This window comes from Corvus kubaryi, unplaced genomic scaffold, assembly GCF_017639235.1.
Source record: "Corvus kubaryi isolate FWS band 111438036 unplaced genomic scaffold, C.kubaryi_AGA036_p1.0 65454, whole genome shotgun sequence".
Classification (NCBI taxonomy): Eukaryota; Metazoa; Chordata; class Aves; order Passeriformes; family Corvidae; genus Corvus; species Corvus kubaryi.
This window is the reverse complement of record NW_024582012.1, coordinates 61416-76779: the sequence shown is the minus strand read 5'-3', so window position 1 is coordinate 76779 and position 15364 is coordinate 61416. Positions and strand designations below refer to the sequence as shown.

The 15364-nt window shown below is 38.2% G+C and overlaps 1 protein-coding gene across 5 annotated transcripts in view; it reads left to right on the top strand.

Moving 5' to 3' along the window:
• Positions 1-15364, top strand: part of LOC121673478 (nuclear pore complex protein Nup153-like) — a 43737-nt gene that overhangs the window by 19245 nt on the left and 9128 nt on the right. Inside the window, exons 4-16 of one of the 5 annotated variants that reach the window (XM_042046803.1) lie at positions 966-1105; positions 1188-1316; positions 3063-3179; positions 3307-3351; positions 3448-3501; positions 6634-6780; positions 7515-7567; positions 10046-10184; positions 11524-11655; positions 12021-12113; positions 12343-12430; positions 12716-12835; positions 14489-15103. In XM_042046803.1, coding sequence (XP_041902737.1) covers positions 966-1105; positions 1188-1316; positions 3063-3179; positions 3307-3351; positions 3448-3501; positions 6634-6780; positions 7515-7567; positions 10046-10184; positions 11524-11655; positions 12021-12113; positions 12343-12430; positions 12716-12835; positions 14489-15103 — 1872 coding nt within the window. Of the gene's footprint in view, positions 1-965; positions 1106-1187; positions 1317-3062; positions 3180-3306; positions 3352-3447; positions 3502-6633; positions 6781-7514; positions 7568-10045; positions 10185-11520; positions 11656-12020; positions 12114-12339; positions 12431-12715; positions 12836-14488; positions 15104-15364 lie in introns of all 5 variants that reach the window. The other 4 variants (XM_042046800.1, XM_042046801.1, XM_042046799.1 and 1 more) reach the window with 4 other exon arrangements.

The following is a 15364-nucleotide window of genomic DNA, read 5'->3' as shown; positions in this document are numbered from 1 at the left end:
TAAATACAGTTTTAGCTCGATTATCTGTAAATCTTGAATGGGGATAATAGGAGATGAAGATGACTTGCTGTAGCTTGATAGCTAGGTTGATTGCCTAGAAGGAGGAGTGACTCAGAATATCTCGCTCACAGCTGGTTAAATGTGGATAAATACGGTTGACAAATCAAACCACAAGATAGTCTCATATTTTTTTTTTACCAGGAGTCAATGAAGCAACTATTTTGATTGAACAAGTTTGGGCTGCTTCTTTTTTGCTGTTCTTGGTAGAGGTCAATACTTACTTTGTTTTTTGTCTCACCAAGAAAGAGCAAACAGCAAGTTTGCAGATTTTTCTAGGCCCCCATATGAATGGTGATGGAGGCATGTTCAGCCAGTTCTCTGGAGACCACAGGCTGACAGTTCAGCGTAGGTGTTGCCAGGGTGTATCAATATAACCTGAGTTTGCTAGAACTTTCTGGTGTGTCTCCATAAAACATATGGAAAATAGGTGGTTAACTCTGTAAATTCAGCTTTTGGGTAATTTTTCAAGTTTATGACCTGGTCAGTTTTGTCCTATGCTGGTTTCCAACCCTCTACCGTCATAGGAAAAACTTTGTATCATTAGAGATGCACCAGTGTTTATGCAGTTCCTTTATTTTACCATGAAAGAAGAAAAAAAAAAATTGTGTTGTATTGGAAATGTGCTATTAGCTTGTGAATACTTCTGAAAGATGACTGAAAGGTCATGTATTCGCAGTTCTGTGAACAGATTTTAGGTTCAGAGTTGGTACTTGGGTTTCATACCATATGTGAAATTAATCTGTTTGAAGAGCTCTGAAGGTTAGACTGTCAGAGAAATGAGTGTTAAGGGACTTTTCCATTCTGTAAGACGTTTTGGTAGAGAACTCTGGAGTTTGTGTGATGTTTACCACTATATTTCTCTATGTGCACAAGGCATTTACATACAGCATTTGTCCTTTTGGCAGATATCACAGTTTCAAAAAATACTTCAGCACCACTGCTCTGGTCCCCAGAGGCTGAAAGATCTCATTCCGTCTCACAGCATCCTGCATCTAGCTCTAAAAAACCTGCATTCAATTTATCTGCTTTTGGATCTCCCTCTCCTGTAAGTACTGCACAGTATTAATTTTAGTCAAGTTGAATGTGTAGCCATTTTACTAACCACTTACCATAATACGTTTCTGTAGTCACTTGGAAACACTTCTGTCTTTAAGACAAGACAGCTTGGGGATTCTCCGTTTTACCCTGGAAAGACTTCTTATGGTGGTGCAGCTGCAGCAGCAAGGCAGACAAAAGTGCAGATTTCTGCTTACCAGGTATGAGAATAGTAGTGCAGCGTCGGGGAGAACATAATGGAAATACAGAAGGGGGAGCTTGGCCAAAAAAGCTGTGAGCAGGGAACTTAACTTGAAAAATGTGGCAACAGTTCCTATCTTGCCCACTCAGCTTACAATTTTTGTTTAAGTTCTTGTGTAACCCTTCATGTAGAAATGCTTATCATAAAGCACGAGAATGACAGTAGCATCTTAGTTTCTTGTAGTAGGGGTTTCCTGTGTTATGTCTTCCAAAAATTTCCATTTTCTGCCATGGTCTGCCTCTGACTGTATTATGGTAAAATAACATGTAAATAATTCCAATGACGGCATAACTTTGAAAACTGTGTTAATAGCAGCAAAAGTTACTTGCCTGATACTTGCTTGTAGATCTTACACAAGCGTGCCTCCACTCAAACTATGAATATATTGTGCATTTTTTAATACAGTAGTATACAGAAGGCAACTTTGCTTCTCCTTTGCACTTCTGTTACTGAGTGGGAGGCAGGCAGTCCTATATGCTATATCAAGATAAACAATAAGGTGCCCTCTATTTTACTGTCATTCACATAGCTCTTGAGAAGAGGTGCTTGTTCCCAAGTGTTCTTTGTGGTTTAAATGAACCAGCAAATTAAAAATCCTGATTACTCTCAGTAGCTAGAGTTGAATCTAAAAGCAAGTCAGTAAAATCTGATTTGGTTGTAATTTATTTAAATTAAAATGCCCTTTATTAAAAAAAGTCAAAAGGAACTTTAAGGAACTGAAAATAAGTTTGCTGGACCTATTTTGGCAGTCTGTTTCTGCTCTGGAACAAGGGAATTTACAATTTCCTGATTCAGGGAAACCTTGAAACTTGTGGGTTTTCCTGACTTGGTGTTTGAGTCAAACTTCAGAATATTTAAAACTTCTGTAAGCTAGAAGTCCTCTTTGGTCAGCTATTTTTTTTTTTTTACAAAAATTGTGGATTATGTTGAAAAGAGAAAGCAAATACTAGGCTTTTAAAGGAGAGACAAGCTTGTTTGTTAATGCGTACAGTGAGTCTCACTTGCATGTTCTATGTGTTGTGTGATCTGCTTCCTGTCTTCACTTAGCCATGTGGGAAGCACGGTGTGGTTACATGGGAGGTTTAACATATTTTTTTATAAAAAAAGGTCATGCTGAAGTTTTTTTTAATTATGTTAAGTCGTGGTACAACATTTACTTTTCCAGTGTATTATGTTTAGATCTGGTGCAGTTCAAATCAGATCTGTATCTTTCTAAACAGAGTAAGAAGACCTACAGTCAGCTGTAATCTTGGGGGAAGGGAGGAAATAATAGAAGTAGAACTAGAAATTCCTGATGATGATTGTATACTCTGGTTTTAAGATGTCACGCTTACACCATCATGAAACTCCAAGATCTGTTTTGCTACTGAAAGTACTTTACACAAGTCTTTGCTTCAGTTCTGTTTTCCTAATCACTGCTTCAGAGACCCTACAAACCTAACATCATCCATTTTTTGACCTTCTACATTTAAGGATTTCTTTTGTTACTTTATCCCATGTTCAAGATATGCAGGGCCCCACTTAAACTTCTGTGAAGTCAGTGGAGTATATCTTTCTTCTTCATGGCTTGAATGTTCAGTGAGTGCGTTTTTTTCTGTCATTACGAGAGTATTGGCTGTATCATCAGTGTAGCCCTAGGGCATAAAATATACACGTGTGAAACTCATAATCCAGCATCATAACATTGGCAATGCTAATTTTTCAGCCACCGATAAAAAGACAGATGAAAGCTAAACAAGCAAATGTGCAATCCTATGGTGTGACAAGTTCCACAGCGCGGCGCATCTTGCAGACATTGGAGAAGATGTCAAGCCCTTTGGCGGTAAATGGCGCTCCTTTTAACGTTTTATTCCATGTGTTTGAAAAACACAGTAAATGTGCCAGTATAGGATGAAGATGTTACTTAATGTCATGTCCGGTTTAATTTATTGCACCTGTTTTTTCAACAGGATGCTAAAAGGATTCCATCTTCTGTTTCTAGTCCACTGTCTTCTGTAAGTTGATCACAAACCCCCTGTGTTTTTGTTGGATGGAACCCTCTCATAGGAGAAAAACCATCCTCTAATATTTCGGCCTTTTCCCCCTGTTAGCCTGTGGACAGGAGTGTGCTGAATGTGACTAGCTTCCAATCCAGACAAAACCAGGTAAGAACCAGTAACATGTTAAGCTGTGATAGGTAACTTTCTCTGCTTTACAGCTCTTAAAAGAAATGTCACAAACCTCAATGACAGCATGCACATGAATTCAAGTCAATATTAGCCTTATGTGAGTTATAGCTGCCTTGGCTGCGTGGAAATCGCTAAAAATGTCTTTTCTATCCACACTAGATGAAGGACTGTGAAGATTACTCAGGTGGAGAATTATATTATCTTTTTGTGGTGGTGTGTTGATATGTCAAGAACAACTTCTCTAGAACACACAGAGTGGTTTTATCTTGTCCTGCAACCTGGGGTTAAGTTGCATGATAACATTCTTGTTTCAGAAAGCTTTTTCTTGCAGAAATAACCAGAAATAGAAAAATATTGATTGAGTGATTGTTCAGATCTTGTGCAGATTTCCATGTTTATTTTAAGCAAAAAGTAAATACTTACATTTTTTTTACTACTCAAAGCAAGGAGAAAATTGGAAAACGATTAAATTTTGTTACTTCTGTAAATTTATGCTCCTAAATTCCTGTTTGGAGGTAGCACTGAATTGTTGCTGTGGTAAATTATTATTTCCTTGTTTTTGTTTAAACAATGTTGGAATATTACATTTATTAAGTTGTGAAACCACAAGAGGTCACATTTAGCTCAGGCAACCAAAGGAACAGAAGTGGTTTTTTTTCCATGCAAACTGCTGTTGTAATGAGGAAGTGGACAGAATGTCTCAAGAAGTTTCTATGCTAATCACTTGGAGCATAATTAATTCTGCAGTTACGTAGGAGTTTATAAGCATCTCAGATTTCCTGTACTGCCTTCGGCCATATGATAAATTACAAGACTGTTGAAAAGTAGAGCATATAAGTTCTTTACCACCTCTTAAGCATTATCCCAGTAATTGAAAACAAAGCTGATACGGATTCTCAGTTAAAATGCAGAACCACACCTGTGATGAAGCATTAAAAAAGATCTACCAGATTTGCAGCATAGACCCTGACATCAGTCAGAAAGTGAGTGTTGCACACAGCTGTCACTGGGTAAAAATAGAGAAATTGTCTACTCATAATGCTAGAATTCATAAGATTTGGCCGGGAGAAAGGGTAGCCCTTGATGAAAAGGGAGGAGGGAATTGTATGTGGCCAGAAGAGGGTTGTGTGTTTTCCTGTTAAAGCAGACAAATGATTGATAGGACACCTGAATACTCAGGCAAAACTTTTACAGGTCTTTTTTTTTTGTGGTATTTTTCTTATTTTGAGGATTGTATTAGTGTACAGTTAGTGTACTGAACATGTTACTGGGTTATTTTTTTCCTTGTTGTACATACCTGTTTCACTAGTTTGATATCCTTTTACAATAATGTCATCTGCCTGGCACGTGAAAATAAGGTGGCAGATGTAGTTTTCTGGATTTTTGTGAGGCGCTTGATACTGTCCCTCACAGTATCCTTCTGGACAAGTTGTCCATCTCTGGGATGAGTGGGTACACACTGAAGAACTGGCTGAACAGCAGGATGCAAAGGGTTACGGTGAATGAGGCTACATCTGGCTGACCAGCGGTGTTCCTCAGGATCAGTTCCAGGGCCAGCGCTGTTCAGTGTATCTGTCAGTGATCTGGGGGCACGAATTGAATGCCCCATTAGCAGGTTTGCTGATGATATGAAACAGGGAGGTGCTGTTGACTCTCTTGAGGGACAAGAGTTCTTGAAGAGGGATCTAGATAGATTGAAGCATTGGATAGTCATCAATGGGATGAATTTTAACAAATCCAAATGCCAGATCTTCATCATTGAGACAGTGGGACTGAGTGCACTGTCAGCAAGTTTGCAGGCGACACCAGAATGAGTGGCGCAGTTAAACACATCTGAGGGATGCCATCCAGAAGGAGCAGGACAAGCTCTAGAAGAAGGGGGCCCATGTGAACGTCATGCAGTTCTGCACCTGTGTTGGGGCATAACCGTCTGTTGATACCAATTTAAATAATAGATACATCCTAAGTCTCATTCTTCTTATCATCAAGGCTACAGATTATTGCTGTCTCCACCCGGCTCTGTGGCTCACATGTGTGCATGCACAAACGCACAGCTGGCTTCAGTATAAAATCGGTGACAAAGAGATGGGAAGGGTCTTTGCGTGTATTCCAACAGGAGCATTTATTGCTTCTACACTGTTGAAGGTTACAAAGGGAAAGGCGGGAGAACAATCGCAAACCGGGATTTTATCCGGGGGTGGGGAAAAGGCAGGACTAGGGAACGGGGACCAATGGGGAAGCTCTGGGGGAGTGATGAGGGGTAGAGGCTGACAGCCAACCGGGGAATTCAAACTGGGATAGATTAACATAACAGAGCAATGCTTCCTGGGAGAAGCATTTTTGGTCACCCCTAATATAAAGTGGTTCTTGTGGTACTAGGGACTTACTGAAAACTCTGTCTTGTAACATAGGTTCACTGGCCACCACAACAGATGATCTCATGTATCATGGGGCCTTTTGGGGTCTTCCTTCTCTATTCAGTTAAGCCAGTTTTGTAGAATGTACGCTGCTTTCTGCTTAAAAACTAGCCCTTGTCTGTAAAAAAGCTTTGACAAGAAAAGTCAGACCAGTACTTTTAAGAGCATCAAATGCAAATCTAAAACATTGGAACATATATTAATGAGACTAATTTAAAATTATTTTACAATTTATTTAAGTGTAACTTCAAAGGAAGAAAATGTAGAAAAACAAGAAACCCAGAACCTGGTTTAACACTGCTTAACATTTTCAATATTAAATTAATGGATTAAGCCAGTAAAAAAAAAAAAATCACAATGAGGGCAGAGGAGAGAAAAGGATGGGAGCATATTATTGTAACATGAGTTATTTTGCTTATAGCAATATAGTTTATTTTGTCTGTGAGGTAACTGCCAAATTGTGACACAGGATTCAGTCAGGCTTTGACTGTTCCTGTAGCTTTTTGGATTTTATAACTGATTTTTCTGGTGATTTCCTTCTGCAAGCTAAATGTTTTCAACACTTACACATCGTTTTCACTGGTGCTGAGACTGGTGGGAGGTTTATAGTTCTGTAACTTTTATCATCGGTAAATGCTGTGGTAATTTGGGTGGGTGCGAGGATAAATTGATTGCTGCTTCCCTTTCAAAGATGGATTCTCAACATCCACCTGTCCAGAAACTTGTGACACCAAAGCCAATCTCCCTGACAGGGAGTCAAATCACATATTTTAAACCATCTCTGAAATCAGCTACTAGTTCCAGAAAAATTCACCAAAGGGCAGATACAGACCATCAAGTAAGTAAACTTTCATGTCCTAATTTGCCTGCTTTTTGCAAGCTTGGAATGTGTCTAACCAATCTACGAAGGTATTGTTTCTTGCAAGAGCGCCAGTAGTATACTTGGGGTAAGCATTTAGAGAGTGGGAACCATTGTGAAAGAGATACTTAGAGGTTTTATGGATATAGTTGTATCTTTGGCACACTAAGTGGCTGGTGCTTATTTTCAGAACGTGGTGGTGTGCTTTTGGGCCAGGGTTTTCGCAGTGAATGAATATTAAAATACAGAAACACAAATTTCCTTTGCATATGCTGCTGTACAGAAAGCTGATGGAACATGCTGGTGTTGTGTATTTAATGTTTCAAGTCAACTGCTGGCTCCAAGTGAGATTTCTAACAATTACCAATTCAGATCACTTTTTTAATTACCTATTCTGATCACTTCAGTGTAGATGGAGTCCCTGATAAACTTCCCTTGAAACAACACTGGTATCTCTTTCAGAAAAAAATCACCCATGGTTCCAGTATTATTCTGAATGTAAAAATGACTAGGTATTAAATAAATGGGCTGGAGATTAAGTGGATAGTCAGAGTAGTTAGGGAACAAGCTTATTAAGCAGATGAGGTGTATTTAGTGGTATAAATAAAAAAAAACGAAAACAGCACAAAGTGTGTGTTTGTTTGTCTTCTCTTTGTCTTTTGTTTATAAATATGTTCAGATAAATCTTGAAATAAATAAAATTCATTTTGCAGGACATGATAGAGGAGAGTTTTCCTGCAGAACAGCCTGTAAAATCATCTGAAAGGTATGACAAGTCTATTAATTTAAAACACTTGAAAGAAGAAAGCCCTCTTCTTTCTCAGTACAGTCTGCATGCTTGCCTTCTTTTGGAAGGGAGTAACAGTTCTCAGTAAAAGGGAATAGAAAAAGTGAAAAAATTGTATTAAGGGAGAGTTTAACTATTTGTCCATCTTAGCCTTCATTAGGGGAGTAGCTATTAGTTTCAGGTAATTAAATAATTGCTTGGGGTCTGAAGGCTTTGTTGTACAGGAATTCCTTTCTGAAAAATTCTTTATAATGTGAAATGTCTTACAGTTCAGAAGTATATTCAATTTGTAGTTGGTTTTTTTTTTATTTAAGCAAAAAGCTGGAGGAAGATTGTTTTCTAATGCTCCTTACATGACAAAGGCACTTGTCTGCTCTGTGAGTTTGCATGAAAAACAGAAACCCTTCATAGTCATCTGAAGACAAATGCCAACTTGTCTCTGAAACAAAAAAATTCCAGGAGAGTTAATAATTGTATTTCTTCTTGAGGAGATTGTGTTGCATTATGCTGCTTGCTTGGCATAGAATGACTTCAGATAATATTGATGGCTCTCCCTTCTGGGGGATTAATCTTTTGGGTAATGCTCGAATTAAGACACTGTATGCTCAGAAAATATCTTTTTTTTTTGAGGATTCGAACCTTTCAAAGAACAGTAGTAGGGAATCTGCTAATGTGTTGGCTCTGTGTTCATCTTCCAAACAATTCTTATATTGCCTTGGGCATTCTTTGGCTTGCAAAAAACCCCAAAGCCAACCCTTTATTTCACCATATAATAGTTTGACTTTACAGGAACCCTCTTTGGTTTTGGCAGAGGTGCAAAGAGATGTTAGGTTTTAATTGTGGGTTTTCAAACTGTTCTAAGTTTTCTTTGGTACAAATTCTTTCTCCCATGTAAAGGGAGATCCAGGAAACTGATACTGCTTTTCATGTGTTTCACAAGTTTTATTGCTGTGCTTCTACTTTGGACATTAGAGTAGACGGTCCTTGTATTTTAACTCTTTTGTAAAGCCAGTGTCTGTGTATTGTCATATTATGGAGTAGGAATACAAAACTGTTAAGGGCCAGGTCTCTTCATGCAGCTAACCTGCAGTACTTCGGTACATCTCTGTTCAGCCTAACAAAAGCTGTTTAGTTTTTAAACCAGTGTCAGAATTGTAGATTGGGCTGACTTGCTTAAAGACAGAACTGTCTTTGCCCTTAGAAGCTGACAGGTGTTAACAGAAAAGAGGAATATGGGCTATCATAGACATAATATAATTGTCTGAATAAAGATTTGTTTTGACATGAGATTTTATTTCAGAATTCAAATTGATTGTCACTTTGGATTAGGGAACAGTTTGAGCATATGGCTTTAAGGATCTGGCTTCCTCTCAGTGGTTACAGTGCTAAGCAGATGTTTGAAACTATCTGAGAGGTTTAGACCAAGTCTCTTCCTCAGTCCTCTAGAAACTTGACCTGGTGTCTTCCAGTGTACTTCTGTAATGACTGACTGCTTGGCTGCAAGATTAGCTTGATACAGTAATTTTTTTCAGGGATACTTCATCGTAATGCCATACTGCTTTTTATTGTTATTATTCCTTAGTTCACTTATATTTTGGGATGTGGCATGGGTTGGGTTTGGTTTGTTGTTGGGGGGGGTGGGTGGGGGTTGTCTGTGTGTGTGGGAGGGTGTGTGTGTTTACTTGTTTTGAGGTTTTTCTTTTGTTTTTTCTTTTTCTTTCCCCTTCCCACTTGGATTGGGGAGTCTTTCTGGTTTGGATCTGGGCTTTTGTGATGAACAGAGAAATGCCTTTGTATGCCTTACAAAAGGGATCTGTATTCATGTCTGAAAAGACTTCTGGAATGTTGGCACACCCAAACACCTCTGCTGCTTCTGCTAATGGCCTCAGGAAAGCCAGAGCTGTTTATGAAGCTTCTGTCATATTTTCTTGACACACAAGTTTAAGCCTCTCAGTTCCATAAGAGCTGTTGGCAGCATTTCCTGTGCGCACATGCACACACACATCCCCGCCCCCTGCCCCTATATTTTTAGTTATTCTTTTATATCCCTTCAGAGATACATGCTCATCACAGAGTCAGAGAACTAGCAGTCAAAATTTCCACTGTCTGGACTATTAAAAGCAAACATTAGAAAATAACAATCTAAATCAGTTCTTCTATTTCAGGTCTTCTGGCTTAGTCATCATTCCTTTATGGATGTTGTGACTGGTTTTTATGTATGTTATTCTCACTGCTGCTCTTATTCAGCTTTGGCTGTTTAGAACACAAGCTATTTAGCAGTATTTAGGAACTTGTGGGATGTTTTTTTCTGATTCCAATTAGCAGGTGACAGTTCTAGGATTAATAGTGGCTATAATAGCTTCAAACAATTAGTTGATAAGTTGGATTTTTTTCTCTCCTTTTTTTTGCTTTTTTTAAACCCCTTGCCTCAACTTACGTATTTTTATTCTGTGCCAGCAATTTGAGCTACCCCAAACCCGATATTCCTGCATCCAACGGTTTGTCTTCAGGAGGAAGAATGGATAGTGCCTGTGGCAAGATGAGAAGGGAAAGAGAGCGATACTGTGCATCAAGACCTGGACAAAAACAACAACTGGTAAGGGTCTTTCAGGTTAATTGATCTTACTGTGATTACTGAAATAAATAGCTTCATTGCCTCATAGTAATTTACAATAATGCCATTTCAGTTTTGTGGGTGTTTTGCATGTTTGCTAATGATCATTCAGAATTACTGGCACTTACTCAAACTCATTGTGAGAGGGGTTTTTAATGGGAAAACTCCATTTAATATAATGGTAGTCATTACTATCCCAAGGATTGTCTTCCTGACTGAGTGTTATGTAAGCTGCCTACTACTGGATCTTAAATCTAAAGAAGTTAACTCAGTCTTCTGGCTGATGCAAAATAAAGAAGTAGTAAATGCTGGAGAATGTTTCTGTAATAGAAATGGTCTCAGTATCAAGGTGTGATAGGCTCTTCAGATCTCTGAAATATGGAAGCTGTAGGGTACATTAAATGTCTGTAATAGCAATGTGCATATCTGCTTAGTCACTCCTGAATAGATATTGGTACTGCAGTCCAAATTGTGAATAGATTGGCTATTCCCATTTAAATCCTATCCCAAATCTAATCTTAGTAATCAAAGAGTTTAGAAGACACGGGTAAGAGCAGAAATTTTTAAGGTACACTGATTTCTGAATTTTAAATTTGCATCCTGATACATGATGTTGACTAGATTTACCAGAGTATGATCCTCTGTGTCACTCATTAGGCTTTCATTTTTGAAAAAGCACTTTCTGTGCTTTGGTTTGGTTTGGGGGTTTTAGGACTCAAAGGAACTCACATCCTTCTTAAAATATTTTTTTTTCCAAGTTCAAGTGTCTTGAGAAACTTTGTCAGCTGTCTTACCTAATTTTGCAAGAGGAACACTTTCTTACATGCCATGAAGTTGTGCTCTTAATTAAAGAGATAGGGAATCATAGAATCCTGGAATGGTAATGTCTTTCTAGATCTTTTAAGTAAGAGGTAAAACCCAAAAACAAATCTTATCTGAGCTCCTTTCTCTTCTGCTCAGGTAACAATTTTGAGCTTACTTTCAGTATTCTTACTGGACTGGTGATGGATATAGTATCGCATGGAAACAGGCCTGCCGTAAATAAAAATGATGTGGCAGACTTACGTGGGAGGTTTGGATTCCTTTTGAAAACTTGCTTTGTCTATAGATCTCTCTGTTGCATTTAATTTTGTTAAGAAACTAAGGGTGGGACAGGGTAGGAAGGTAGTAGGTCTTGTGAAAAATAAAAACTAACATTTACAACTTCTTAAAGAAAGAGAAAAATTAAAATCTACAGCTTTTCTAAAGAAAGTGAAAAATTTGAATTTGCAACTTCTTTAAAGAAAAAATTAAATTAACAATTAAAATTTGCACCTAGGAGATGGAGCAAGAACTACCTGAAGTACCGCTGCCCATCAGTAGTGCATCGCTGCCAACGTTCAACTTCAGTTTCCCTGCCACTAGTGCTGTCTCCTCATCACCCAGCACTGTTTCAAAAGCAGTGGTGAACAAGGTAAATCTTTGCTGTGTATTGTGAATACTTTTTCAGGATGAGTTTGCATCCTCCTTGCTGAATGTTGATTTTTTTTCTGTGGTGCTCATGAAACTAACCAACCTGAGTTTATAACCTGTTGAATAAAACAGGGTTGTGTTCAGATTGGGAGGTGGGGGGGACACATATTTTGATACAGCTTCTGTCCATCTTACGTGCTGACTTGCAAGCTTTTTCTTACAACTCTTAGCTGTGGATCAGAAATATCAAACATCAGATTTCCCAACTGCACTGCAGAATGTCTGTTAGTGAATTCAGGTAGCTGCTATTGTTTCACCTGGATGCTTTTCTTTTAGATACAAACCTTAATTCTTTTGAAAATATAGGTACAACCAGCAAGTAATGTTGGGAGTCCTACGTTTGTATTTTCATCTCCAATTGTGAAATCTACTGAGGTGGAAGTGCTACCTCCATTGTCTGTAAGTAAAATAAATCCTAACGTTTTCTCAAGGCTTTAGTAGAATACTGTGAAACAATAAAGCAGAATTGGCCCTGGTAAGGGGGAAAACAAATACATAGATTTCTGACTTGCAATTTTTCACCCAGAAGCCACCAAAATTTTGAAGACTGGATTTCAGATTATTATTTGAATATGAAACTTGATTAAAATTTCTTGGAATCTAAACAAAATCTCTCTTTTCATAGCAGATTAAGTTTACATTCAGTGTTCCTGTCGTTAAGTCATCAGAGCTTTCTGGATCCACTGATACACCAGTGACATCCATTCTTAGTCCAGGTAACAGAAATTTTAGCATTTCAAACATAAAGTGCTAATTCTCTTTTTTTTGTTTGTTAAATAGTTAATCTGTCATTTCTAAGCTTGTTACAAATTCCAGGAAAAGTCTGTTTTCAGTGACAGGTCTGCTTCTAATCAAATTGTAACTATAAACTGTTGTAAATAAGGGTGAATTTTGAAGATTCTTATATAAGAATGAAACATGGAAATTCTTATTTCTAGCAAACGTGAATATATTCTAAGTGCATTTCTTTGTAAAAGGTGGCTTTTGTTTTATTTTTCAAGGTAGTGCCACTGTAAACAGCACCAGCAATAAGAAGGAAGAGGAAGAAGAATATGATGGGTTCTGCAAACCTGCTAAGTTCTTAAAGCAAGGAAGTGTGTTAGACATTCTAAAAAGCCCTGGTGAGATAATGTACTCTTTTAAAAAATATTTTGCAGAGACTACACTTTCACATAGCTGCATCGATTTTTAAAAAACCCACCACAACAGCAACAAAAAAACCCAAACAGATAACTTGTCACAGTTAAGGCAGTGTCAACAATAAATACAGACATAGGAGAACATTACATTAAGGGTACATCTGTTAGGCTTGACGCCATCTTCTGTTATAAGGGGCTTTCATTGCTGAAGGGAAAACTGCATCTTCAAACCAGATGCATTGCTTATCCTTTACATGTTAGGTTGTAATTCAAACTTAAGTATAAAAAGGATTAGTCAAAGAATCAGTGTTTTGTTTTAAATAAATAAGATGTATGTAATTGAAAAGGAAATGTTTGTAAAATGTTTTACAAACGTTCCTCTCCCACCTTCACCATCTCCAGAAATTAAGAATGGTAAAGACAACTTCATTCCTAAAGGTGTGTCAGAAGCTGCGTATCTTTTGGCCTTAAATGATAACAGTTACTATGGATTCAGTAAGTTTTAAGTAGCAGTGGGCTGTCTCACTTTTAAAAAAAGATTGGTTTTTAAGTCATTGCAGTTGTTTTCAACTGTTCAGTAACGAGTGTGTGTGTAGATGACGTTTTTTGTTTCAGGAAAAAGGACTTTATTGAACTTGACCTTTCCCATAAGCCTTGAGTTGCAGCAGGACTTTTTATTATGAAATGACAGATCTGTTAAGAGGGCAGTGCCTATTTATATTGGAAAGAGCTAAGTGAGAGAAAATACACTGTGTGTTTTGTTCAAGGAAAGACCTGTGAGTGAAGTGGCATTAGTTTTCTTTATCAGTTTAACAGAATCAGGTTCAAAATCCACTCTGTTTGAAGATTCCACTTCTAATATTAAAAAAAAAAACAAACCCAAAGCAACAACAACATAACAATAAAAAAAAAAATCTTTATTTTTTATTTTATTTATTTTATTTTATTTTAACTATTTATCTTTACACTTAAATTATGCTGCTATCTAATACGTGTTGCTGTAGCGTTTTTGTTAGTGTTTCCATATTGGTGGTTCTTGTTTTCTGAAAAGTTTGCGCCTTTAAGGTGCCCGATGCATTTTGAACAAAGATTATAGGTAAAAATTGTTTCGTTGTTTTAATTTTTATTGCTTAATTATTACTCAGTATTTGTGGGGGAATACTGTGTGGATGGCTGCTCCAAGTACCAAGTGCTATACAGCTACTAAAGTAAATGTGAGTCATCTACTATGGCAGAAATAGCTTTAGAAATTTGATTCGATTGAGCATGGTGTCTTTAAATGAAATTGGATTACTTCCAGTCTGTGACGGATCATCTGCTTTCAGTACTGTTTGTTTACACTTGTATCTACCAGTGTAGTGGCAGGTACAAATGAGATTTGTATTTAAAACTTCCTTGAAAGTGAAGAGTTAAATCAGGTTTTAAATAAGTGTTCTGTTGTGTCCCAGCTCAGCATATGAAATTTCATCCCTTTAGGTAAGATTTCCATGGACTTCCTCTTGCAGTATGTTGGAATCTGTAGTTGCCACCATTGACACTTGGTTTAAATTTGTGCTGTCTGCTCTAAGTAACTTCCATGCAGCCAGGGTACAGCCCTGTCAGTAAGACCTCTCCTTTTTCTTTTTCTTAAACTAGGCTTTATGTCTGGGAAATTGCCCTCCTGTTCATCTGCACAGCCTGTTACAAGCACAGTGGTCTATACGAGGCCTGCAATAAGTAGTTTTTCTGCAGGTAAAGACACCTCTAAACAAGCATCCTCGTTTTGGCAGTCTGACACACACGACCCATGCCTGCAGAACAAAACCACCGATGGCAAATGTGTAACGTGTGAAGCTGCTAAAGTTTCCACTGTTGAGAGTACAAAGCAGACGATAAGTGTGAGTCCGTGTGTCTCCTCCAAGACAACAGTCCCTACAGCAGCGACACTGGGCTTTGAAGACAAATTTAAACCGGCACCCAACACGTGGGATTGTGATACCTGTCTGGTCCAGAACAAACCTGAAGCTACAAAATGTGTAGCATGTGAGACACCAAAGCCTGGAACAGGAGTGATGCCTGCTCTGACAATGCCAGTGGTCACGGACAACGCAGTGACAGTGACATCCACCTCCAGCAGCACTGCCACAACAGTCACTCTGGGGTTTGGAGACAAATTTAAACAGCCGAAAGGCTCTTGGAACTGTTCAGTGTGCCTTGAACAAAACGCGGCAGAATACAGCAAATGTGTAGCTTGTGAGTCTGAGAAACCAGGTTCGTTCTTTTCTCCTCCGTTGTTTCAATCTTAGTCTATGTGCATTTTTTAGGGAATAAAATATGTTGCATATAAAAGATACTTTGAGCAGCATGGCTGTATGCCAGACAGGATGGATTAGTGGCTCTCTGCAGGATTGGTTGCAGGCACTTTGGAGGCCTCAGCCCAGATTCCAGCCTGTCACACGAGTTGAACTGATTGTGAAATGTGTTACTGCAGAGCGGAACTGAAGCAAATAAACCCTGCTTTACAGCTAGTGA